The sequence below is a fragment of the Cheilinus undulatus genome, linkage group 6, assembly GCF_018320785.1.
Source record: "Cheilinus undulatus linkage group 6, ASM1832078v1, whole genome shotgun sequence".
Classification (NCBI taxonomy): Eukaryota; Metazoa; Chordata; class Actinopteri; order Labriformes; family Labridae; genus Cheilinus; species Cheilinus undulatus.
The window spans coordinates 34,114,328-34,142,204 of record NC_054870.1 but is presented as its reverse complement, the minus strand read 5'-3'; the positions used below and the strand labels follow the sequence as shown (position 1 = coordinate 34,142,204).

Below are 27,877 nucleotides of genomic sequence, written 5' to 3'. Positions count from 1 at the left end.
TTTAAGAGTTTCAACGATAAAACCCTGAGGAAGTGGCTCTTCTCAGGTTTTTCTTACCAAAAGGCCATTGTATAAAACTGTTAATTAAGTGCTTCATCATGATTTTACTTAATATCTGCAGCTCTAATTTTGACAATCTCAGAGTGGACAAAGCCTTGCACCCCCCCTGAGATCTTTGGCACCCCCCAGGGGGTCTCAAACCCCAGGTTGGGAACCACTGCTCTAAAATGTGATTCTGAAGATTCTTAAAGATTTATTAATAGCTCAAACACTCTGGTCTGTGCTTGGTAAAGCGTTAAAAAATAACCAAAAACCTTGATTTGAGAACATGGCGTGTCACACACACGCACAGTAATGTGCATGTGTGTGGCAAATGTCAGAAATGTCATTCCTTTTCCATTGAGTTTTCTCTGTAGTGCTAATCTAGCACTGTGCTTCAGTATTAATTTCTTAATTATTTGTCTCTAGTGTTACAACTAAAGAAAGAAAAGCTACCACTATTATTTTTCCACTCTAGCTGGGTTTGATCATCACTGATTAGAGGGTGAATCTGCAGAGTGCAGCAGAGCGGAGCGTTACAGCTGTGATCTCTCTCCCTCTCTACCCCCTTCCTCTCCTCTCTCTCCTTGTGTTTTGTCCTTTTCTTTCCTTTATTTCTTTACTTTGCCTCCAAAGATGAGAAAAGCTGGGAGGCAGAAAAGCTGCTGAGGTTAGTCGGTCCTTATTTGATGCTCCAAATTGGAAAAAAAAAAGGTCAGAGTTCATGTGTCAAGGCAGTTTTAACACACCACATAATGCTTTAGGTGTTCGCTTAGACCGTTAAAACAATAGCTGTACTTCAAACATGTGCATCAAACTGACTTGACACCAAGACTCCAACCTCATTTTGTTTTAGAAGCGTCAAATGAAGAAACATCATTGCTTTCCTGCAGCCAGTTTGGTAGGAGTCAAAATCTTTCATAGGTGTGAAGAGTCAGGAGGACATGAGACTTTTGGAGTTAAGTTTTGTTTTGGGTTGGACACAATGCATTCGTAAATTAAAGTTATCATTAAATAAGACTAAGACTTTTATACCTGCCCTTCAAAATAAAATTAAAATAGATTTGATTAAAATAAATTCTGATTAAGGGGCACTGGGGATGTCAGGGGTTAAAGCGCAAGTACTCCAGCACTCCTTACTCCCCGCTCTGCATGTGCATGTATGTATATGTTAAATCCTTAATGCTTTAAACAGAGAGTAAAGTTAACTATTCAAATGCTGTGCAGTTCAGTCAGTAATTAGTCTGATTTCACATGTAACATTAGTTTCCTTTCACATCATTCTTCTCTCTCTCTCTCCTGAGTTTCCTTTTTACTCTATCTCTCGTCCTATCAGTAAAGGCATATGAGCACAAACACTGAGAAACATCTTCAAAGATGAGTCTGATTCTGAATTTATAAAACAGTCAGTCTATATTTATATCAAACCAATTCATAATAAAAGTTTTCTCAAGGCACTCTATAGTAAGAGCAGGTCAGCATCATACTCTGTTATATCACTGACAAAGGACCATCATCAAAACCACCATGAGCAAAGCACTTAGTAACATTTCACAAAGTAGCTCCTGACAGGAAAAATGTCCTATTTTACAGGCAAATACCTCAAGCAGAACCAGCCTGATGTTGCATCTTTGGCATAGATTGGGGGTCGGGAACCTGCAGCTCTTTTGCCCCTCCCAAGTGGCTCTCTGCAGCTGTGCCAAATTTAAAATAAAGGACACTTTTTTATGTTCTAAGAACATTTTTTGTAATGCTATATAGAGATAGTTTTGTTTATTTAATCTCAAAAAAATGTTGTTCTTTTGTTCACTTCTTACTTTACATTTACAAATAGGCCTATTTTATCAACTTAAATATGCGTCATATCGTGCCTCTATGGCTCAGCACATACTGGTGATTTCCTGTCTTGGGAACAAAGGTCTGGACGCAGTCTTGTCACAAATGACACCTAAAGCAGGAGTTTTGTGCTCATCACACGAGTTAAGTTTTGAATATCTGAAATCTGGTTTAGCAGCAAGAGGGAAGGTTGGTATGTAAAAACACTGATCAACTTTGACAAGTTTCGTACTAAACCGGTGCTTTCATCGGACTAAAATAGTGTAAACGGAGAATGTGAACAGTGATAACATCAAAAACAGCATGAAAAACTAATACAAGTTCACACTTAACAGCATCAGAGAAAAATGAGGCCAAGGGATCAATAGAGGGCAGTTTGAGCAAAATAAACGGGTAGGCTCACGTTTTATTGTCATTCTCTACTCTGCTGTGGTGAAGTCGATATTATCATTCAGCAGATTGATACATTTGCTGATTATTTAAATATCTTTGCCATTCATTTAATGCAAGGTTGTGTACGAGTGTGTATTTGTGCAGATCAGATTGTTGATGTTTGTGCTAAAAATGTCCCGTGTGTTAATGTGGCTGTACTGTTACACAGGTAACTTATTTATTTTAAGTTCTGATTTAGACAGTGTTTAAGTTTAGTTTCTGTTTTGCACTGTTGCTTTAAGAAGCTCAGGGAATCAGCCAGTGTGATGTCATGTGACTAAACCAGGAAACAGAGAGAAAAATGACAACACTGAGGTGTATCATGGCATGTGACTCATGTGAGAGAATCCTCTAACATCTGCCATACGTCTTAAGCCTTTGATAGCATCGTGGGTATGTATTGTTCATTAGTTCGTAATCTTTATCCTCATATAAGTATTTTTAGCAGGAATGTTTTATTTTGTGAAGTTTGATGTCATGTTTGTTTAAGATGCCTTCCGATCATTAGCATAGCTTCATTAGCTGTCAGGAGTACACAAAAATACACAGAAATGAATACTTTAGTTCATTATGAGAAAGAAGATTAAAAACAGATGTAATTCATATAATTTTGCATATTACGTTGTGCTATGCTTGTGTTAAAGGGAGCCTAAAACTGAGTTGTGCTTTTTGTATGTTTTATTTTCACACTTTTCAACATCTTCAGTAAACCTGTGGACAAGCTGAGAAGGTCTTCAGAGACTTGAAGTTAGGAAAGAGTTTAGCTGTCTGTCAAGATATATATGGCACATGCATTGAGGACAGAACAGTGGCGCTGTCCATGGTGCTGACATGTGTCACTCACAGAGAGGGAGAAAGGCCGTAAACAGCTGATTCTACTATCTCGTGGATATTTTGAGTGATTATCGTGATTGCTCTGGTTTGTCCTTCTGACTGTATTGTTGATAAAGTCCGTGACCCAGTGATCATGGATGCTATTGTTTATTGATCAGGCCAATTAGGCGTCTTTCCTACTTTATTCCTGTATGTGACTTAGATAAACAGCAGCATAGAGGGAGGAGATGAAGTAGAGAAGGTTTCATCCGTAGGTGAACAGTAGGCTACTATAATATCCTGTATTGACTCTGTCTGACAGCAGGTGTAAGAAGTGTGTTTTGATGAATTAAGAAGTAATGATAATGATTGTATTCGTATGATTAAGGATAAAAATAATCACTTGCTGTTAATAACACTTATAGATAAAAACAAAAAATATACAACGTACCCCCTTCCAGAAAACAAAATTTTCTGGAAGGGGGTAAGGGCAAAAATGGCTCTTTCAGCCAAAAAGGTTCCTGACCCCTGGCATAGATAGTACATATACATTGTAAATTAAGTTAAGCATACTTAATCAGCGTATGTATCTAATAACGTAAACTATTTAAGAGCAACAGCTGCTTCAAATTTTTATCTCATGGTTTAGATTACAAATAGACTAGTAAATATGTTGTCATGTCAATAAAACAGAGAGAAGTCTTACTCCTTCTGAGTTTGTTGTTCTCAGCTCTGTGTTCACACTGACAGGAAAGCACTACTTAGGAGATTTTGTTTTTCTCAGAAACATAAACATGTTTAATGAATGTTTTTTTTCCCCACAAATTTACTCATTCCTCTAGCCCTGCCATCACGTGGGGAAAAGAAATGTCCCACCCACTCCTAAGGGAAGCTATATTCAAAGGCCCAATGGGTGAAGCTTTCAAAAGACTACAATCAAAAGTGTGCTTACACAACCAAAGAAAAGACTTTGGAATGAAATACTTGAAAGAATTCGAAACCAGATGAATTTTGGCAGGCATATCAAAGAGATCAGCATTATTTGAGAGGAGACTGAGGTAGGGGTGTGGGAGGAGATGGGGCAGTGCACTGAGGGACTTTGGAGCTATTGCCAAAGAGAGGTTTTGTTTTGGTCTGAGATTCTGGTGTTAAAGTGAGGCATCTACTGGACATCTACTTCAACCGATATGTATTATGCAGCATTTCCTACACCTAGACCACACTCGGGCGGGCCACCCAGGTATATTTACAGCCACCCAAGTATATTTGTTATGGATGCAAAATATTATCAGCATTACATTGGTACCAACAGATATAAGTTTAAAAAGTTAAACATTAGAATCGGTAGAAGTGGAAATTTTACATCTAATATTCACATCCAAATATATCAGCAGAGTATTGTCAGTATTAATAATCTTTCAGCCTTAAATATTGGCAAATATAGTGTATAAAAATAAGTTCAGAAATATTGACATATTGAATGTTGGCAAAAATCCAACATTGTGCATGCCAATATTTGTTCACCATTTGTTGATTCTTTTTTTTTTTTGATCCATATAGAGTTATGTGCAGAACTTATAGGCATTTTTTGACCAAAAATTAAGGCTGAAGGTGTAGAAGTGTCATGTAAGCTGCATCAGGGCACCATCAGGTGAGAAGGACGATTAACACAACCCCAATATTACCAGGGGCACATGAAAGCAATCTGTTGAAAAATAACAAAGTCCACAACTTTAGGTCGGAGTAAAGGGTGGATTCAGTGAGTAAGCTCGGTTTAGGATACAATCCAGTAGGGTTGCCATAAGCCCCTGGTCATGCTGTAGGGCCTGAAAATGACCAGGATGAAAAGGCTGAGAAAAAAGAGATGCTGTCAATTTTGACCTTGCTTCTGTCACCCTACATACCGTTATGCTTTTCACTTTGTAATAATATGAGTATAACAGCAGCCCAGAACACAAACGAGTCCTCCATTCTTGGTTCATGTAGCAACATGTCTGCACCATATCCAAAAAATATATACATTTTGAGTGATTTCAACTTCCTGTCAACAAACCTGAGGAGCAGTCTGTGTAGCTTTCTGCAGCTTAAGAAGTCTGAGCTATTGAAGGTGCCAGAGGGAGATTGGAGTTTATGTACTTTGCAGCAGAAATCCACTAATGCCCTTGTTGTAAGAACTGGTGCCAACATAAATCAACTGTGCCTGCATTGATGTTCTGTGAGCGATCAGGTCTGATTTCAGATGCCAAGAGAATCGCAAAGGTCTATATTGCGGTCATGTCAGTTGTTTTCTCTCTACAGCTCTCTAACTGCATTAAAAGTAAAAGGAGTGGTTTGAAAATAAAGTTGAGTCTAACATCTTGTGACTGACTGCTGTGGTATGTCTTTAAGCTTTTATGGCTAGAGTGCACCCATTTCACTTCCTTTTTTTATCTGTCTCGCCAGAAAAATACCGGTGCTACGATTCCTTTTGAAACTGACAGGTGCAGACAGCTTTGTATGCACAGCTCCACGGATTTGATCTGAAAGTAAACTGGCTGACATCAAAGAGTTTCCTTAAACGTTTGCATTTTTAGTACGGAAGCAACAAAAGGGAAAGCAGGAGAAGTGGGATGAGAGATTTAAGAAGGCGGTGATGTAGAGAAAAAGCGGACCAGCAGGTGAGAGAGATGAGGAGTGACACCTGATTTTATAGGAGAACTATTCTGAACATCATATGGTTTGCAGTGAGAGCACTTTACCGCTCTTTCAGTTCAACTGAGGCACCCGCACACAGCGTGCATGATAGAAAAAAAAACATCACCGTTTCACTCAAGTGGTTTGTGAGACGTAAGGACACTAACAGCATGTTCTCAATGGGATACAGGCACAGCTGGTTTCATTCTTTTTACATCATTTCACCTTGAAGACAGGGATTCAGCAAGAACATTTTCTGGTACCATGCAGAGACTTTTAGAGTCTTTCAGCTGCAAACTGAGGATATTTTCAATCAGTGAGAGTAGAAGGACATATGAGGTGAGATAGGACAGTTAAATTCCCTCGTTCAGAGCCGCTCTTCCATCACTGTTTTCATTAAAACTTTAAAACCAGCCTGGTTTTACCCCGTCCTTGTAATCAAACAACGATAATGGCTCCTGTGTTGACAAGCTGATTGATAGCCTTAGCTTGGGGCAATGAAAATGATCACTCTGTATTCAGACCAAATCACAACAAATTGTAATTAGCAGTTAGTGCCCGTGCCATGTGCTCATACTGTAGCTTTTCTTTTGTGCAGAGGAGACTTAATTAGAGCGCTTCAAGATGAGAATGCAGATTAATATGACATCTAAAGTACAACAATAACAGGGCTTTCTCAGATCCCTTCCCTGCTGTCACCAGAGAAGCCTGGACAGGATGAGGTATTTATGGGTAACTTAGAATTTGGAATGGTTACACACAAGCACTTAAGAAGCCTACAGTCACACTTGGGCTCTACTAGACAGATCTGAACCAAATAATCAGGGTTTAGATGTCAGAAGTCTCTCTGGACACATGAAATGACCAAAACCTAACAATTCAGAATGACATACATCCCCTTTAAAGTGACAGAACCTAATTCAACAGAGGTCCAGCTAATTGGTGCAAGTAGTCTTACAATGTAGGAAATAGTGATCACCTGAGTGCAGTGAATGTGTCTCAGGTGATTGTAGTACAAAAACACCTGTATCTAGAAGGTCCTATCACTGGTTAATCAGTATTCCTGGCTACCATTACACCATGAAAACACAAGAACTCCAAGCAGCTCAGAGAAAAGGTTACAAAAAAGTGTAAATCAGGGGATGAATACACAAAATTTCTAAGGCCCTGAACAGCCCCCAAAGTTCAGGTAAATCCATCATCAAGAAATGGAAGGAACAGAAGTGAGAGAGGCCACCAAGACACCTATGACTACTCTGAAGGAGTTACACGCTTCAACAGCCGAGATGGGAGAGACTCTGCATACAACAACTGTTGCCTGGGTTCTTCACCAGTCAAAGCTTTATGGGAGAGAGGCAAAGAGAAAGTCACTGTTAAGGAAAACTCTATCAAATCTCGACTAGAGTTTACCAGAAGGCTTGTGGGAGACTCCATGGTCAAGTGAGTGAAATTCTTTTAGGTCTTTTGAGACCAATATGGTGAATAAGCACATCACCACAAACACACAATTTCCACTGTGATGGCAGCATCATGCAGAGGGGATACTTCTCTGCAGCCAGCCCTGGAAGGCTTGTAAAGGTAGAGGGTAAAATGAGGGCCGTATCTGTGGGGACCTGTGGCTTGGGAGAAGATGTATTTTCCAGGAAGACAATGACAACCCAGAGTCAAAGCTCAGACTTCAACCCGGTATTTGTGACTGGACTTGAAAAAGGGCTGTTCGCACCTGAGCCCCGTGCAATCTAAAAGAGCATGAGCAGTTTTATAAAGAAGAATGGAGTATCCAAACCTAATTAAGACCTATCCCTACAGACTCAGTGCTGTGATTGCAGCCAAAGATGTATCTATTAAATAGTATCTTGAAGGGGTTTATATTTATGCAGTCACTTACTTTACATTACATATTTTCATTTAATTGAAATAAATTGGTAGAAATCTGTTTTCATTTTGACAATAAAGGGGGTTTTTAAGTCAAATTATATTGATTATTACTGATTTATAAAATCAGAATAAAGGGGAAAACATCCAAGGGGGAGAATATCTTTAAAGGAACTGTAAATGCACAGTATTTAAAGTCTGCCACCAGAGTGATCTCAATCAAAACAATAAAACAGATGATGAGTAGCAAATTGTTACTAAATCTTAAACCACTGTTTTTTGATCCATGGGTCAATTTCACGTAATGATAGAGAAAAGCTGTTAAAAGTGACCTCCTAGGTGCTGATATAACTCAGGTAGTATAGCCCATATACTGAGGTCACAGTTCTTAACACACTGGTCACAGGATCTGGTCTGTAGGCTTTATTTTAATTTCATTAACTGCTGTGATGACGCTGGTTCATGTCGCTTACATCTCTTGCATAACAATTTTGATCAACTTTTCACTGGTGTTGATTATGTGGTGTTTGCACATATTAAAACACATTGCATACCTGCATCACATAATGAGTCGTTAAGAGGTTGTGATCTTTTCAAGCAGTCCTGAAAGACAGATTTGCATAATATTGACCATGTTCTGCTTTATAACTCTGCATGCTCAATATAGTAGCATTATACACAACATGCTGGGGCTGAGGGAATGTCATGTAATATGTGAGAAAGGAGGTTTTTGACTTTTAACTGAAGTTTGGAACTAGATAAAAAGTTCTGGGATTCTTGGCTGTTAATTTATGTTAGTTAATCTCAAGGGGAACATGAATGGCTGTGCCAAAGTTCAAAGCAATCCATCTGATAGTTGCTGACATAGTTCTGGCCAAACTAAAGCAACTGACAAAAAAAAGCCAGCATTGCCATAGAGCCAAGTTCTGTGCTGTTATTGTGGACTAGGAGTCAACTGCATCCCATTTTTTATGGCCTGTGGTATAAGGTTGTACTGCCACATGTTTACAAAATCACATTACCTAACTTTAAAATTAATTAACATAGGCCGTCTACAGCTTTCACCTCAGTTCTGTCATCCTTACAACATATTCAAACAGAAACAGGGGTGCTGCTGCTGGAAACAGAAACAAACTCTTAAGACATTTATTATAAACATGCGCTCATTATGCAGCATTTCTTGACAGTAATTAAAACAATACTGTGATTATTTCAAATAATGTTATCTTATTGTTATTATCCAAACTTATTATGGACTGAAACTTTTCTCCAGCTTTTTTTTTGTTCTAATTTCCATATTGTTTAACCTTCTTGGCTAACGCAGTCTTCAAAAAAACCTGTGTTGACTTGGGATGTAGATTAGTTTTATTGATAATGATACCTTTAATCAATACTCCCACTATAAATCCTTTTCTATTGTTTGTTGGAAAGTCAAATTGACTAACCAGAGGTGTTATAAGCTGAGTAGAGCATTAAACTGAAGAGTGAAAAAGGTCATAACTTCATCTTTCATATCTGTCTTATATAGCTGAAGAAACATTCCTCATCTTCTCATTTATTTATTCAAGTTTCTTGTCAAAAACAGAATCTTTTTATTGATGTGACATTTGAACATCATGACATTTTCCTTACATTCCCATAACAGTCAATACCACTAAGCTGACCTTTAACACATCATAATATAATTTTGTCTGCTCATTAAGTCTGCTGATTAACTTTTATTCTATTGATTTCACAGATTTCAACATTGAACTAATATCTTTAACTAAAGGGACTTGCTACAAAGTTTCAGCACTAGCCTGAGTAGAAGAAAATCATCCTGGAGCTGCTAGAGCCAGAGGGCCCCCAAGAGCAAGGAAGTGAATGTTCACAAGCAGTTCAGACGCAAACTATAGTGAAATCAGCCAGGCTGTGAAGGGAATGAGGTGCTGAGAGTAAAGGTCAGGAAGAAACAGTGCCCCACCTCAGATTTAATAGTTTAAGTCAATGTTTTACATCGGGGGTTTCGTATAACGCTGTTTTAGCCTGTTTCTCAAGTCTGTTCATTAAAACAAATGTAACGTAATGTTCGTGAACTCACCGCACAACAGTCAAACAGCATCTGTGCAACTGAGCAGTACAGACCAAACACTGTTAAACATGCTAAACACTAGCTAGAGTCCCATTAAACTCCTGGTTTTCTTAAGTTTCTAATACCAAATTACTCCAAACACAGTTTAGTCTCTTCTTAGCTGGAAGCTGAGATGTGTGGGGTCTAATTTTTTTTGTACAGACTGGGAGAAAGGACATTAAGTGGATAAAAGTTAGCATGCTGGTTGACAGCATCTGCAGACAGCAGGGATAGATAAATACAATCACAGGTAAGACACGTTTTAATGAATTTATCCAGATTATGATTAACATATTATACAGTAATGATGTGACTTTATAGATCTGTAGCCAATTATTTTTTGCATTTATTGAAGAAACTGAGGCTTGCATCAAGTTGGTAGTCTATGTGTAATATCTGACTATAGGACGGTATTTCATGTTAATGCTGATCATTTAAAGGCATATATAAAACAAGCTGACTGTTACTGTAATAGGGTTTATGGTTGAGGTTAAAAGCGTGTAAAATAAATGAACTACTAGCCGTCTGTTTTGTGTTTTAGGGCTCTAAATCCTTCTAAAATGTGATGTTTCAGAAAGAGGAGGATGTGTTTTCAAAGGGAGGGTATAGGACATCAGCAGGTTTATTTCTGACAGAGGAGGAGTAAAGTTGGTTTGGATAGAATATACTTAAGTAGAAGTAAAAGTAATAATCTGTAAATCTACTCAAGTAAAAGTATAAAGTAAGTCATTTAAAATACTCGAAGTAATGAGTTGCTAGTTTTGATACCTGAGGTGGTTAAAGAGTAGAATCTGATCTTTTCTTAATGTGAAACAACTACAAAAGAATATGAATCTAAAATCAGGTTGTTTTTAAAAGGTGAGACTTGACCTAAAGTCAAATGCAACAGCTGTTCTAGGATGAAACGTGGAATCATTCTCCCTCTGCTGAAAGTCATGTGCTGTGAAAGTCAAACTTCAGGCCATTTTCTTGTTAACAGAAAGCGAGAATCTCCTCATTTTGGCTTCTAGTGTTATTTTTTTACTTAGTAGTTAAAGCTTTTTTAAATGTAGTGAGGTACAATACTTCTCTCAAAATGCACTTAAAAAATAAAAGTACTGATTTTGAAAAGAACTCAAAAAAGTACGAGTACAAAAAGATGCTACTCAATTACAATAACTTGAGTAAATGTAATTAGTAACTTTCTACCCCTGATTTCTCTGTGTTTTGTACATAAATGTAAGTAATTACCATTAACACATTAAAAAGACTGATTTTATTTTTTTAGTTTGGATGCATGCTGAGAGGTGGGCCTCCAAAAGAATGACTTACAGATAAGAAAAGGAGGAAGAAGTTCATCTCCTTCACACGTGTCCACTCCTACAGACTTCAGGACCTTAAGGGGCTCTAACAAAGCCATCTCCTAACAGATAGTCCAGAAAAAATAGGAGAGACAGGAAACTTTCTTCATCTGTGTGCATAAAGGTAAAACCCAGAACATCCCAGCAGAGACAGAGGAGTGGAGGACTCACCACAGTCCTTTCCAGCACAGTCAACAGTTAAGCTCACAGCTCAATTTACTGCATGCATGCAAGTGGGCCCAGAGTGGGGATCTAATAGTCACTACCATTATGTACAGGGATGATCATCAGTGGACTAAAAAAACAGTTCATACACACTTGTCAAATACATGAGTCTAGTTTCACTCATTGAAAGAATAAACTGAGACAAATCACTTCAGGTTTAACTAAAGTAATGTACATGATGTTATATGTTGAATTTCTCTCAATATCTATAATGGGGTTTGAAACAAAATGAACAAAATCTCAAATTCTGTCTCCTCATTTTTTCTCCATGGGGGTTTATATTAGTTGTATATGTGCAGATTATCTAGCATTGACTGCATTAGTAACGGTGATCAGCGGTTGGGGGGCCCCCAATCAAACTTTGCTGAGGGCCCCAAGCAAGCTTGGGCCGGCCCTGTTTGTTTAGTTGCATCATAGTTAACACTTGCTTTCCCGTACAAAAATTGTTCCCTTAGAAAAATTGCAGCGATATTTTTGTCTGTGAGCTCCCGTCTGCAGCGATGTCAAAACTGCCCTCCCACAAGATCCCACCCCCAATACAGCCCTCTAAAGCTGTGGTTCTCAACTGGCTCGACCTCAGGAACCACCATTCTGTCTTACGACAGATCACGAACCAAGTTTCCAAAAGATTTTCAACGACACATTGCAGTTTGGAGTATGATTGGACCAAAACCCCTAATACAAAGGAAAGGGACAAAACTGACAAATTTAATACCATCTTTGCCCATCATTATGTGTACATTTTTGCCAATTTTCTAGGGAACTTGTGAAATTGCTTCATTATCATGGAAGAGTAGCCATTTATTGCAAGAAGAGGAGATAATTTAGATGAAATATTGATCAAACATTTAAATACACCCAATTTCACAGTGAAACAGGGTAAAATAAAAGGTATTAATGCATGTCCAATAAGGACTACAGGACTTTTGCCACCATTTTTTTTTTTTTTCAGACACCTAGTTGCGACCCACTGAAAACTGCTCTGCGACCCTTTTGGGTCCCAATCTCTACCCACTTAAATGTAAATAACATGTAATAACAACAACTACTCATAATTTCTGCATTTTCAAAGACAATGGAAGCATACATTTAGCTTTTTGCATTCAGATTTTAAACTTGTACACCAAATCCTGACCCCACCTATGTTTCAGATAAATTAGGGCTGTTAATGTTAACGCGTTAACGCTCATGATTAATCTTGAAACCTACAGTACAGTACGGTGAATAAATTTCTTGACATTTGAACCTAAATATATATAGAAAATTGTTTACTACATGGGAATATAACTTATTCTGGGCTCCTCTGAAGTCTGGGCTTCACCCAGGTTACTTAAGACTTCTGCTCTGTTCCTGGTTCTCAAAAAGGCTAAGCTCATTAAGATGCAACATCGATATGTTTAACTTGTGAATGCTTCTGCATTGATGTCCATCGACACTATACACACAGATCTACACACACGGAGTCATCTTGTAACAGTGAATCATACTTAGCCCCAAAAAGGAGATATTTCCCATGCTGGGGTGCAGACTATTTCGCAGAGGCAATCAAAGTTCAAAAAGAAGATCAAAGAGATGAATTGTAATTCAAAAGACTCCATAAAAAGTCTACAGAGAGAGAAGAGAAATTTAAAAGAAGGCCTTATCTCAGACCTTGACTCCAGTGACATAAATTGAAGGAACCTGCCTTTTTTTGGAGCTGAGTGTATTCAGGCTTTGTCATGTTTGTAAGTTAGCAGTAAAATACAGGAACAAGGAGAAACTTCTAAAGCTTGGCATTGTAAGACCGACCTCAGGTAATGATGCTGTTGAGCGCACGGTGCCTGCAGCTATTTCTTTGTATTTCTGCAGCTTTTCACCGGTATACATTCATTGTGTGTGCGTCCGTGTTGTGCACGTGCTCGTCTTGGGGTGAAGGGAGGATTTGTCTGTCAGTGTAGCAGAGCAGATTACTTGTGCACTATCTTGTATCCTCAAGTCGGAACCAAAGCAAACACAGAGCTTATCCAGTCAGAGCAGACTCTCAGCATTACTCCAAGTCTGTGACCACTAACTTCTAACACACACTCGTCACACACACACTGGCAGCAACACATACGCAACATGCAGTGTCTGCTAACTCCAAGTCAAGGAAAAGAATAGAAGACTTTCGAACATTAGCATAATACTCAGCTGACTACCTTTCCCTGCACACACTGCTCTCGTCGTCTTCACAGATGAGGAACTCTGAAAGGTGAGGTTAGCCACAAAGGGGATGATGGCTGAGGGATCATTCACAAATTACTCATTAATTCTTTCTCTGAGGTGCATTCATCAGAATCTGTGGAGTGAAAGTGGGGATCAATTCTTACTCTAGATTTCAGGGTGGAAAAAAACAAAGGCCTTCTGACACCTATCAGAGACCAAAAAAAGGCAGTGGAAGTGAGTGGAAAGGGCAGAGAATAAAAAGAGAGAGAAATGAATGAAAATGAGTTATGATGGACAGATGGATGGAGGGTTACAGAGAGGAATGAGACAGGAGAGGAAGAGGAGAAGTGATGAGTAAAAGATGGTGAGAAAAGGGACAGATTGGGGTCAAAGTCGGTAAAATGTGAGAAGGAACAGTAGCATTTCTCGTGTTGTTTTAGAGCATTTTGCATTTGTCAGTGAGAGAGAGTAACAATACAAAAAAGTGACAAAGGGAGCTAAGTAGATACAGAGAGGGTAAATGAGACAGGACAATTGCCAGAGTGAGAATATTTACACACAGGCAGGTGACTCACCGCTCAATGAAGGTGAGATTATTTAGTTGCAACCCACGCATACACACTATTTGCACATAAATGACATATTAGCCAAACTTATATTCGTCTTGATAGAAGTACTTGACTTCATTAGGCTGTTGTATGTTAGCAAATGAAGGTAGATGTTTACCCACATTGCAAATCAATAAGCTATCTGAATAGGGTGTTGTGTGTTGAGGACACTGTATTCCTCCTTCTACCCAGGTTTATCTTATTTTTCACTGCTGCTCACTCATATAAAATCAATTTCTGATACAGAACTAATCTGTAAAGGACAAACATGTCTTAATGCCCTTTAAAATCCAAGTAACCATTTAAAATCAACTTTAGCGATGCCAGAGATAGGGCTGCCAGTCCATTAAAAATGCAGTCATGATTTATCACAATAGAGTCTTTGATTAATCACATTTAATCACAATTTCGGAATATTCATAATACCATCCATCCATCCTCTTTGACTCAGTGTGTTCTGGTCATGCTGGCAGCAGGCTAGGCAAGTGGATCCAGACTCCCCCCTCTCCCAGTAACGCTTTTACTCTTCTTCTGGGATTCTGGGGTGATCCCAGGCCAGATGGGATATAATCCCTCCATAGAGCTCTGGGTCTACCCTGGACTCTTAAGTTGCACATGGCTGTACAACCCCAAGGGAAGTAACCAGATACCTTCTTATTTGCAAAAGAGCAGCAGCTCTGGATATTAGAGTTCCTTAACCTATCCTATTAACTGTAATTTCCAAATGTCTGTAGTGTTCCATGTGCGCCAGTGTTTTTCCAACCCAGAGTTCCCGCTGGACATTTTTGGCCAAAATGACCAGAAATCCTCAGGAATTCTGCCCTTTAAGAACAACTGGACATATACTTTAGATAGTCAGGTGACCAATAACCTGCATTAACCGCAATAAAACATAAAAACAGAAACACAGTGATATGGCTTTATGTCAGCGCTAAAGTGAAACTAAGTAAACATGTTCCTGTCTGAAAATGATCAAAGTCCAACACATTAGAAACCAAGCCCGAGTTCTTTGTTACCCTGTTATTACAGCCTGCTTGACACATATAACACATGACCGTGTGTGAAAAAGACTGCAAAAAATCTTTTATTCGTCCTTGTGTAAGCTGTTTCATCAAGCACAATGAAAATGTGAGCACACATGCTGCAAATACTAGTATGCCTACATCAAACACATAAACAACAATGGCACTTAACTTCACATTAGCACTTTGAGCTCTAAGTTAGCCTGTTAGCATATAACCTGCTACCATAACTTTCATGTTATGAGAGACTCATCCAAACAACCTTCCAGCGCTCGGTTAACCAGACACCACCTAAAAACTCTTCATTACAAAGGAAATTGAGTCTTACCATCAGTTGTCCCATTTAAGTGCTCATAAACTGATGATCTCAACTGTAACCTCTGCTAAAACGGTAAATCCAAACATAGAGGTTTCTTTAGGATAGTCCCAAAGAAAGACAGAAGAGTCCACTGTGGACAGTCCAGTGCTGTCTTCTCCTCACTGATGGCTCTTCTCTGCAGCTGAAGTAACATGTGCTTGTGCTGCTGCTACTATAGGCTAAACAAGCCAGAAAGCCCTAAAATAGTACTCCCAGCTATGGAGAAGTGAGATGCTTCTCTTGCCACAGGCCCAATCAACCCACAACTTTCTGCATGAAATGATTCTGTGTTTAATACAGTTCTACTTCATCTGATAATTGGTAATAGGTAGATTTACCTACTCATCGAAGGCCATTTTAACTCTGCTTGGCCCTGGCCTGTCCATGTTGCAAAATAATTTGCCTCTCAGGGACAATAAAGACTTATCCTTGTCCCGGCTGCTGCATCAGTGTTTAAGCCACTCAGCTATCTACAAGGTTTTGGCTTCTTTATTACCTGCATTGATGACAACTCAAAATCCTTCCCCCAGAGATAGGCTTTGTTTGACGTCATCCACATTGATCATAAAAATATATACACTCCCTAAACTAGCCATATTTTGTGTTACATACAGTAGATAAACAACTAGGAAGTAAGTTGTAGTAAAATTACTTTGACTTTAAATTAAAGGATTATTTACCACATATCTGGGCATTTTTGCTGGTAATATTTTCATCTGCTGGACATCCACCTGTGAAAACGGTGAAAGGCAGTGAAATACCAGCGGAACGGAAACTCTGCTCCAACCAAAAGTGCACACCTTTGCCCGCTGGATCCATTTCTGAAACGCAGCAGAGCAGCTCAATCATAAGATCACAAGAGAAGTACTAGTTCACTGGGGGATTGCAAGATCACAAAATGACAACTGAGCCTTAAGTGAAAGTAGCATAAATCAAATTACTTTGCTTGTCTTTTGTTGATCTGTTTTTCACTTCAATATTATTCCACACTTTTTTTTTTTTTTTCTGGCCTCTAAATGAGTTCACTAGGAAGTTAAAAAGTTCAGATTTTCTGTAAAGGCTGTGTGGTGTCAAGTTAAATGGTCTTCCACCTAAACCATGACAGCATGCTGTTTAATGTGTTTTATCTGCAGACTTAATAGCAACAGGCTTTATAGTTCTTTGATTCTGTGCTGCTGAATGCACTCTATTGAAAATGAGTTGTTTTTATAGGGTCTCATTTCACATGGCAGCTGAATTCTTGTTTGGTTGTTTAAAAGAAATAAACTGCAATGTCAGATTCATGTACGTAAAGAATTGTACTAGTGTAAGTAAAAATAAATAAATAACAGTTGGAAAGTCAGAACTGTTATCTGTTTTTATATAAACACCAGTCATATTTTTTTTTAAAAACACATTGTGCATCACTGGTTTACATTTTCAGAGCTGTGAATAAATGTATCTGAGTGACATTTGCAGAAACTTCATGTCATTACATCTGTTCTTGAGTTCTTCACATCCAACTTGTCAGTCTTGTTCCTCTGCACTCCCGTCTGTCTCATTATAGGTTGATGACCACATTTAAGTACCATCCACCTGATCCTCACTGTTACTTTGGATAGGTGTGTGCATACATGTGTAGTGTCAGGGATAACTGAGGAGAGTGTTTAAATGTCAGTCCAATTACAGACTCTCACCTTTTCCCCCCGCTGACACCCTAATAAAGCTCCACTGAGGGCCTCATTAAAGTTATCATGAAAGCCAATAGCCTTGAGAACAAGCAAAATGTGAGTCAATCTTGCTGCAATATTGCTATTGCATGCCATGTTACATAAGAGAGAATAGACACGCACAAGAGAGTCGATGTGATGTTCAAGTAGTTGAAATTGAGTTCCCTGAGCAGCCTGTTCAGCAGACGGGCTGAGGCTGCAGTGGGTTAAGGTTCATTATAAACTACAATTGGCCGCTGCACTGTGCTGTCAGGATACAATGGGCAGCAGTTGTTGTATCGAGTGTTAGCTACAAGCCGTATTCTCTTGGGGCAATCAAACCAAAATCTGTGAGCCTCAACATTTTACTTTGCTGAGCTGCATTGGTTAAGTTGCCAGGCAACAAAGCAGTGCAGTGGATTTGTGCACTCACGTTTCTGTAACCCGCTGCATTCACTGTTTTCACATCAGCTCATTGATATGCAAATATATCACAATTATAATTACCAAGATCAGCCGATAGTTCATTAACAGAGGTGGTTGTAGTGTCGACAAGAGGTAGGAGAGGCAGGGAGTTACATCAGTTTCTAATTTGCTTTACATATTATGTCCTTTCACACCTCTGACACCGAGTCACACTCAGGTGCTCCTGTTGATTACAAGTCTGAGCTCTGCTCAATATGAGAGAGAAGCCCATCTCCCTTTATGATGCCTCATTGGTCAGTGAGCACAGGGGGCTTCTCTCTGAAGACCCCAGCTGATAGCGCAGGGAGAGGATGAGATTTTCAAACCGTGACACTGTCAGAATTGCAGACAGAGACATTTATTCACTTTGTCTCTTACAGATTTTTAAAGTTGGCTCCATTCGTGGTCAGCTGGTATGTGTTTGGTTTGTCTTTTAACAACCTAAAACAACAATTTCCATGTTTATACCACAGCTGATGATTCACTAATTAGTATAAAAATGATTAAAACAGGTTTGGTGATGCATTTTTATGTCAGGATTTACTAAGTCAGCCTGTGAGGTGAAATACAAGGTGACAGAGCAGTGATAAGGTGCTAGTAGAAGCTAAAGGGGATTATAACAGGATAAAATATGCCATGAAATGAAATGTAAACAGACACCTGTGTCTCTCATTTCCCACTGCTGTTTATATTTGATTAGTGACACATGCAAACAGACGTGTGATTGATGCTCACACGCACTGCAGTATTTAACCAAAAATCCCAAGTGTCACATTACAAGAAGTCAAAACATCAAAAAGTCTCCTTGTAGAAAGAGTATGGCCTCGCAGAGGGTAAACATTCTATTCATTGTTATTCTGAGGTATATCTCAGTAAAGGCTGCAGCAAAAAGAAAACGACTGGAAGGAGCGCTGCAGCATGTGCCTCAAAAAATAAATAAAAAAAGCACAGCGTTGTCATTCAGACATTAAAGGGATGGCATTTAAGCCTCACTTCAAACTTCGTCTTTGAAAAACATCTGTCAGAATAGGATATTTGCTTTACCTAACAGCAGGTCAACAAAAATAATTGGGAATATATCCAATTTGTGTGGTGGAAATGTCAAATCCAGGGCATTTCTCAAATCCCCATAAAAAGCTCCACTTGAATAAAGCAGCCTACATTGCATTAACGGTTGCCTGGAACAGGGAAGCCTGTCAAGGAAACTGTCAGTCTACTATGAACACTGGGGGTTTGGAGCTGACTCAAACTGTAACATCACCTCTCCTTCTTCTTACTTCTCTTTCTGCCCTCCTGGTATAGTCAGAAAACTAATAAATAAAATATAAGCTGAAGGAAGGCAGGTAGATCTCCCCTAAGGTTACAAATAGGAGAAAATATATATCGCTCTGAATCAATATCACAAATTTATCCTCCTGGCTAGACCTTTTTCCTCTGAATGCACTTGTTTCTTACCCTGGCTGGAAGGTACAAGGCAAAATATGAATTTTAATACTGCACACATGCAAAGGTGGTAACAGGAATCCTACCTGGGATAGCCTTAATACTATCTCTATCATGATTAAGATGTCAAACAAAAGAAATGTCTCCACTTAAGCTGCATTGTTAACTACAGCAGCCTAGTTTTTACAAGATAACCCAACCATCTAAACCCTGTTATCCAACTAAAACACTGAGTCTGATACTTTGGGTGCCAAATGAGTGTTGCATATTGCCAATTTTAACTAGGCCTGGCAACTTTAGTTGTCTGCAATGTGCATGTCTCTTCCCTCATCTTTGCTTTCTTCACTCTTGCTCTGTGTCATAAAGAGAAACAGAATTGTGTTGGTCCATCAGTGGAATTAATCAGTACCAGCTTTGGTTGCCTGTTATCAGTGATGAGGGTCCACGGAGGAGGAAAATTAAACTGGCAGGGTCATTTAAATCAACATATCTTTGAGTCTGATGTGCACTCTACTTTAAATTAGTTGTGTGAAAGACAAGAATGTGAGAGTAAGCTTTACCAAGGCTGGAAACAACTCTCTACTGCTATGAACCCGACATCAAAATTTTATATGAAACTATAAAGGCAACATGTTAATGCACAAAACTGTAGCTCTGCTTCCATGGCTAAAGATTCCTTAGGCTGAAGATATACTTCTGTTAACCCAATACACGAATGCACAATGGCTGCCATGCATTCCCTATGTTGTCTGTGCACATCCTCAAAAATGTATGTAGCACTGTACAGTGTATCATGTTCACTATAAGGCCACAAACATGCCTGTCAAAATAGTTAGGATAGATAAGTTCCAGTTCAGGAGTCAAAATCAGCTTCAGTGAGTGACTCCATTAACTGGTGGCTCTCAGGCATCACTCTACAGTAGCTCTACAGTAGCGTTAGTCTTTTCTTTGTTCTTGCACATTCCTGGAACTACTTGCAGAGCTCAGAGACAGGATTGTTGCAATTCACAGATCTAGGAAAGGCTACAAAAAAACCTCTCCTCCGCTCAAGGTTCCCAAGAGCACAGTGGACTCCATCATTCTCAAATAGAAGAAGTTTGCCACAACCGGGGCAAGTCCAAGACCTGGTTGCCTGGCCAAACAGAGTGATCAGGGTGACCAAGAACCTGATGGTCACGCTGACTGAGCCCCAGAGATCCTGTGTGGAGATGTTAGAAAGTTCCAGAAGGACAACCATCACTGTAGCCCTCCACCGATCTGGGTTTTATGACAGAGTGGCGAGACTGTCAAACAGTGAGAAACAATATCTCTGGTCTGATAAAACCAAGATTGAACCTTTTTGCCCTTAACTCTAAATGTTATATCTGGAGGAAACCAGGCGCTACTCATCACCTGCCCAAACAGTAGAGCATGGTGGTGGCAGCATCATGCTGTGGGGGTATTTTTTGGCAGCAGGGACTGAGAGACTGATCAGGGTTGAGAGAAAGCTGAATGGAGATAAGTACAGAGATATCCTCAATGAAAACCTGTTCTGCAGTGCTCAGGACTTAAGACTGTGCCAAAAGTCCACCTTCCAACATGACAATGACAGCCACAGCCAAGACAACACAGGAGACAGCTCTGTCAGTGCCCTGAGTGGTCCAGCTACAGCCTCGACTTGATCCCTGTCAAACATCTCTGGAGAGTTCTGAAAATGGCTGTCCACTGACAGTCTTCATCCAACATGACTGAGCCTGAGAGGATTTACAAAGAAGAATGGTGGAAAATCCCCCATTTTGGGTGTGAAAAGCTTGTTGCTTCATGTTTAAAAAGGCTCAAGACTGGAATTGCTGTGAAAGGCAGTTCAACTACTTTGTAAAGGATCTGAATGTTCATGCCAATGTGATATTGTTTTCTCTTTTAAATAAATTTGCAAAAAGATTCTTAAATTCTGTTTTCACTTTGTCATGATGGGGTACTGAGTAGGTTAATGAGAGAATAAATGGATTCAAACAACTGCAGCATCAGGCTGCAACATAACAAAATTGAAATTGCTCTAGATTAAAGCATAATCCCAACACCAACCAAGCAGCTCAAGCTTAATCTTCAACAGTGACGAGTGCTGACGAAAGCAGAGATAAACAGGCTCACCGTTTTAATATGAGTGATCATAAAAGGATATATTGTGTGAGTCCCTATTAGAATAAGGATTTGTGCCAAAGTGGGCACATGTGATGGTTAACATTAATTTAATTAGCCATTGGGTGACAGTGTATCTCAGGTCAAGATGCAGAGTGATGCCAAAGTAACACAACTGATTACTTTCAGCAGTAAGAAATGTACAATGTGTGGTAAGTTCCTTTTTTAAAACTACCCTATCACTACTTTGTTATGTTTTGTTATGCCTTTTTTATGGAGATGCCCTAAGTTGTATTTTTCTAGCTCCCCAAAAGTGAACATTTGTTTATCTTCTTAGCATTCAAACCATGCAAAGGACTTGGTAGTGTTTTTGGTTTGTTAACCACTGTGGGACCAGAAAAATCCAATTCAAACAAGCCAGCTGGAGCAATTACATTTTCAGTGTTTCATATATTTCTGCCAACCAAATAGCCAATTGATTAATTGGGTAAACAAATGGCAAACAAATCAATATTGAGATTAATAGTAGGGGATCATACACGTCTACAAAACCTATCCATATCAATTCCAACATGACCTCATAAAACCTTCTATTTCATGAAACAGCAACTGGATTGATTCTAAAAATGTGTCATCTGAAAGATGCATTAATTATCATTTTTCTTGTAATAATATGAAAATTGATGATATGCTTTTCACTCTGCAGAATTAAATTTCAGCTGAAGCCCAGTATTCAGGCTGTCTTTGCCATTCAAACCAATCATGAAATCTCTTTTGTCAAGGCTAAAAAAGGCTGAGCTGTCTTTCACACATTTTAAAGCAAAATTACCCACACTTCCTCCTGTCTCCTTCTCAAACACTCGACAGTCAGAACCAAAGCTACCTATTTCTATTAGCCTTAAACACTTTCAGTAGATTAACTTAAATGACGACTGTGGAGGAAACCGTGAGGGCTTTACCTTCGAGAAAATACTTGATGGTAATTGGATGTGATTATATTAGTTATTATCATCATTAGCCACCTGTACAGGTCTTCACAGACGACACTGCCAGTCTTAAACCCCTTGTCGTCTCCATGGAAACGTGGGATTTTGTCTCAGTTGCAATCAGTATTTTAAAGAGGGTCGGTGTCGTTTACGGCCCAGTGAATGCGACCAAAATAATACAAACATTCATTACAGCGGCTACAGCCATGCAGACTGCCTCATCATAGCAGAGAGCCAGGGTGGATCCATTCTGTGTCTGCTGCTGCTGTTTTGTCTGATCCTTAATTAGCAGGTGCATCTTCAACAAAGGCTAACTATTCTGAGGGGGTTTAAACAGGTAGCCTGTCTCTGGGAGGGGGGAATGAGGTACGCTCTCATGTTTAAAACATGCTTTCTTTAAGGTGAGAATAATGATGTAACATCCAAGCTGGTGTAGTTTACATGTCCCTCATATGAATACATGACACATAACAAACACTGTCAGCCCTGTGGCGAAACGTTAATGATTAGCCTGCCATGTCTAAATAAGAAATGGCACTAATGTCTGAGCAGCGAGCTCTCCATTTGGTAGGAAAATGACATACAGTGTGTGTTTGACACAGCTTGGCCAAGTCAAGACATCCTGTCAGTATGGATTAAACAGTCCCAGACTATGATGGGCTTCCACAAACCTTGGCATAACATCATCTCCCCTTGGGCTAATGCTTTTAACATTTGTTTATATGCAAAACAAGTCCACAGCGGGGACAGATAGGACGACAACTGCAGGCAAGGGATGCCAGCAGAGAGAGAACAAACACTAAAAGACGGGTAAAACAAAGTTAAGTAGAAGCCATAGATGTTCATTGAAGATGATTTTGTGCTAAACCCTTCGGATTTAGAAGTGAGAAATAATTAACCAAACATTTGATATTAATGGCATATGACCAATGTTGAATTGAAGCCGGTTTTCCAATTAAAGCCGCTCTTTCTTCTATCATTGTCAAAGAGGAAATCACAAAGTCCCTCAACAATTACATCTCTTACAGATTTGTATCTTTTGTTTTCTGTCTTTCTGTCAAGCTCAGGAGGAGGCCATTCATCATGTTGGTGTGACGCTTGCTCATTTGTGACCTAGCATGACAAGTCACCTATTTTACAATCGACCTCTCACAGCCCCAGAGATAGAGCTTCAGAACGGGTCAGTGTTTTCAGAAAACAGAGGCTCCTGTCTGGGCTTTCAGTGAAAAATAACCTGTTTATTCTTCACTGATTTTACAATAACAGAGGACATGGTTCTTTCATTCCACTCTATGAGAATAGGATGACGATTACCCAAAGCCTTCACTACTCTCTTGAGTTCATGTAAGGTCATCATTGTAAGAGACACAGTTGTGCTTTGCATGTCATTTGTATTATGCCAGCTGTATATTAGACACTTTACATATCCGACTGCTCTACTGTCTACAGATAAGGACATCACTGGGACTTGAAAAAGTACAAAGTTCCCTTGCTGGAATAAATATAGTAATAAAACAATATAAAGGGTTTCAGTTTTGTTGCATTAGTGGTCCATAAAAATATATCACATTACAGTAAAATGCATTACCAAGTGCCAGATCTGTTCACTTCTGTTTTTAGATGTATTTTGGGGCTTTTATGCTTTTATTTAAAAAGGAGAGCAGTGGATAGAGTTGGTTAGAGGGATGAGAGTGGGGGAGAGGCATGCAGGAAAGGAGCCATAGAGTGGAATTGAACCTACGCCACCTACGTACATGGGGCGTGACTTAACTGGTAGGCCATCTGCACCCCAGGTCTGTTGATTTCTTACAAAGTAAATTCCACTGAACCAGCCAGTTTCATGTAGAATGGTCCAGTCATTTGGATCAGCTTTCCAGCTCCTCTTAAGATCTTAATCAAGTACTCTTAATAGTACAATTGTAGATGTTTTTTTTTTTGTTTTGCTTTTTTGTTTGGTTTTTTTTTTTGCTTCTTGGGAACAAATCTTACAGTCCTAAAAAAAACTGTTTATTTCCCTTTTAAATGGTGCCTCATTTGTAAGGAACATATCTTTGTGGGATGAGCAGCAGAGCTAAGTGTGTGCTTTTAATGTTTGAAATTATGTTTGTATTGATGGTTCTTATAATTTATTATCATTATTATTGTTGCTGTTGTTATTACTTTAAATCACAATGAATGTGTTACAATATCAGGATGTATGATGTTTGTCATATGGCCTGGAGCATGTCATGCTGCTGCCTTTGTGTTGTTTGGTGGAAACCAAGGGCACTCTAATTTCTTCAACCAGTCAATAGTGAGACTCTCTAATGTCATCATCATTGGTAAGAAAAGTAAGTGCTATGCATGCAGAGTCTGTGTGTCTCAACACAACAGGTGGCGCTGCTGCCATCACAGATACACTGGCATGACACTCGATGCAGACGCTCAGTTACGCTCAATTTTAAGTGAGTGGGTTCCCACTATCAGCAACACCTCATCCCGATGCAAGTTAATGCTGTGGCCATATCAACTCTCAGTTAACAACACAGACCTGCTGCTTATGGTTCATGTGACAGCCACAGGTGTTTGCTGCAGTGTGTGACATCACAGCAGCTACGCTCTCGTTTAGTTATGAGCTTACACTTAAGGGGCTGATCATGTGGACTGAACTTAGCTTGAAAAGTTGTTAGAAATGGTGCATGACATTTAGGTAACACAAGCCACATATTTTTGTAAAGGTTATGAAGAAAGATGTTGCTCCATGGAAAGAGAAAAGGTACATCTTTTCTCTCTCTTGTCTGTGTCAGAGCTGTAATCAGGAGGCTGTGTGAGGCGAGAGAAGGAGGAGGTCCAAAGCGTGACACAAAAATGACTTTAACCCTTTATAGGGCACTCACTGAAATATTTTGAAACTAAAAATTTAAGCCCTAGAATATGGACAACCCATGACTTTACGAATATTGAATTACTAAGTGAATTTAAGCAGTGATGAGGCTCAGAATAAAAATAGGAACTGATTTATGCTATTGAAGTATAATAAACTGTTACAATGATGAAAAACAGCCTATAATCACATATATTTTAATATTTATACCATTTATACTTAGTTTTCCTTAGAATTCCATCAAACAAAATTAGAAAATCACAAATACAGAATGTCTAAATGAATTTAAGAACATTAACGGCTCATGGTAAAAATAAAAACTAATATGAACCACATATATATAATAAAACTGGTATAAATGTATAAAAATGATGTCAAATCACTCCTATTTTAATGATTACTCCTTTAAAATTTGTATAAATTAGTAAAATTTACCTCTGGATCTTTTTACAAATCTGTGGCAACATCTAACTTCACCATAGAGTACTGTTATCTTTTATGTAATGAGTTATGTTTCAAGAAAATACCCTTGGTATAGTTTCTACATGAGTTGGCCATATACCTTAATATAAACAACATTATGACCAAATATGGTTCCTCCATTTTTTACCTTAAATTTTCAGTAACTGTGGAAAAACTGTGCAAAAAAAAAAACCTATCATGACATTTAGCACTACTATTCACCTTTATTATGTGTAAGTTTCATCAACGTTTTAGGCTAGCTATGATTTTAGGGTTTGTTTGGGACCAGAAGAGATGTAAGACTGCATTTTGTGAGTACTGGAGTAAACAGGAAGTTTGAGACACTCATGGCCACTGCTGATTGGTCAGGTGGTGGGATTGTCACTTTCTGTGATGGTGACTGATCACTGATTGGCTGAGAAAAATCACTCTGGTTCTACTGTATCAAAGAGAGTTTGATAGAATGAACCAAAAAACAGTTTTTTCAGGTATGTTGCCTTTTATAATTAATCTACATAGACAGAAAAACTGTCACAGTAAACATTTACACCAAGAGCCTTTATAGTTCGGGACAAAAACTCTCTAAAAGATGTAGAAAAGCATCTTTCCTTGTGCCTGTCTGATACTTTTTAGGTGATTATACTTTCTTTAGACAGCAGGATTCAGTTCAATCAGTTAACAAAACGCAGAAAAAGACCACTGCTGCTGTTCTGATCGATATGACTGACTCATCTCCCTGATACAATAACCTTTAAAGTCACATTTCAGAGGCTCCCCATGAAGAGGGTTTTCAATTCAGACCCACAGAGTCACTAAAGACTAGGTGAAGCCATAACACTTCTCCTGGCATTCAGAGACACTACCTGTCTCTTCAGTCTTCTTACAATTGATAGGTGCGACCAAGTGCAGAGTGTGTTTTCATCAGATTTTAGATTTGATGTTGAATGAAACTGAAAAAAATACATAGTTGTACCTTCTTTAAGATTTAATCTTGGCTTTATGTGTCCAAATGCAAAAGCCAGAAAATGTTTTGCCAAAGCTTGAAACAATAATGCTGCATTGATCAATGGGAACAATCCTCCCAGTAAAATATTAACCTTTAAATGCCACTGTCTATATATACCAACCAACAGATTCTTTCTTTCTTAATTCTCTTTCTCTCTATAGCTCCTCTGACATTTTGTTAAAGTTTAGAGGAAATTAACTCCATCTAGAAATATTTTGAACCCTGATTAGAGTCACACTGCCCATTCAATAGTATGTCAGAGTTAAGTGCCAGTTTGAGAGGTCTCTAGAGAGACGGCGGCCACTGATAGCAATTGATATCTTCTGCATTCAGTATTTTAATCTGTGTAATGTCCTGGTTCACCTCTATGTAACGATCGCTTACATTTTGTTCCCATTGACCGAGGCCGTTTTCACTGAGGGTAAATCTGTTGTCAGGGTTGATGGCTCTTTAAACATTTGATAGCAGGTCTCCATATCACAAATCACGTTGCAAAAAGGCCCTTTCACAAATCCCATCAGCGCCAGAGTGGACGTTTTGCCGCTGCTGTTATTGTTGCTCCTATCGTCTGAGCTCTCACACTTGGTGTCATCGGCACTCTTTTATCAAAAAAGAAAAGAAAAACCCCACACGCTGAAACAATACTGCCAAAAAGAATAAAAGAGAAAAGACTCAGCAGGCACGCAGCATCATATGAAATCAAATCAATGGGACACGAATGAATCACACAGCATTAGAAAGTTTCAGTTTGAGTTCATCATCCCGCAGAAAAGACTTCAATAATGCTCTTTCATTTCTTCTCCATCATTGTCGTGATGCTGTTCTAGCAGCCAGACACAGGCCTTTAGATCCACTCCAACCTTTTGAAAATGTGAACAATATACTTCTCTTAGATGTTATTCTCTTCTTTATCTGTTCTCTCCGTTTACTGGATACATACTGCCATAGAAAACATATTTTTACTCTGTGTGTGTTTTTACCTTCCATGACGTAGACCAGAGAGCCCACATCACCCTCTTTGATGATACAGCTGTCTTTTCCATACTCCACAGGGTACATGCAGTCCACGATCTCCTGGATCTGCGACAGCTCCAGGTTCTTCATGAAGTCATTGTCCAAGATGGCCTCCTTGATCAGATCCTTGGACCTGGAGACAAGGTGACAGAAATGAGACTACCACTTAACCACTGTCATTTTACAGTATTGTTGACAATAACTGTGTATTAACATGGGCAACATTTCTATAGCTCATGTTGTACAAATGTGAAGCATGAAATACCTCCCTATAGGCGCTGATATATTATGCTAGTGGTGTAATTTGGCTGGAACTG

The 27,877-nt window shown here is 39.0% G+C and overlaps 1 protein-coding gene across 2 annotated transcripts in view; it reads right to left on the bottom strand.

Annotated features, from left to right (window-relative positions):
- LOC121511176 (cGMP-dependent protein kinase 1) overlaps positions 1–27,877 on the bottom strand; it is a 165,228-nt gene that overhangs the window by 119,660 nt on the left and 17,691 nt on the right. For both annotated transcript variants that reach the window (XM_041789771.1, XM_041789770.1), the window contains exon 2: positions 27,527–27,693. In XM_041789771.1, the coding sequence (XP_041645705.1) occupies positions 27,527–27,693 (167 nt within the window). The remainder of the gene's footprint in view (positions 1–27,526; positions 27,694–27,877) is intronic.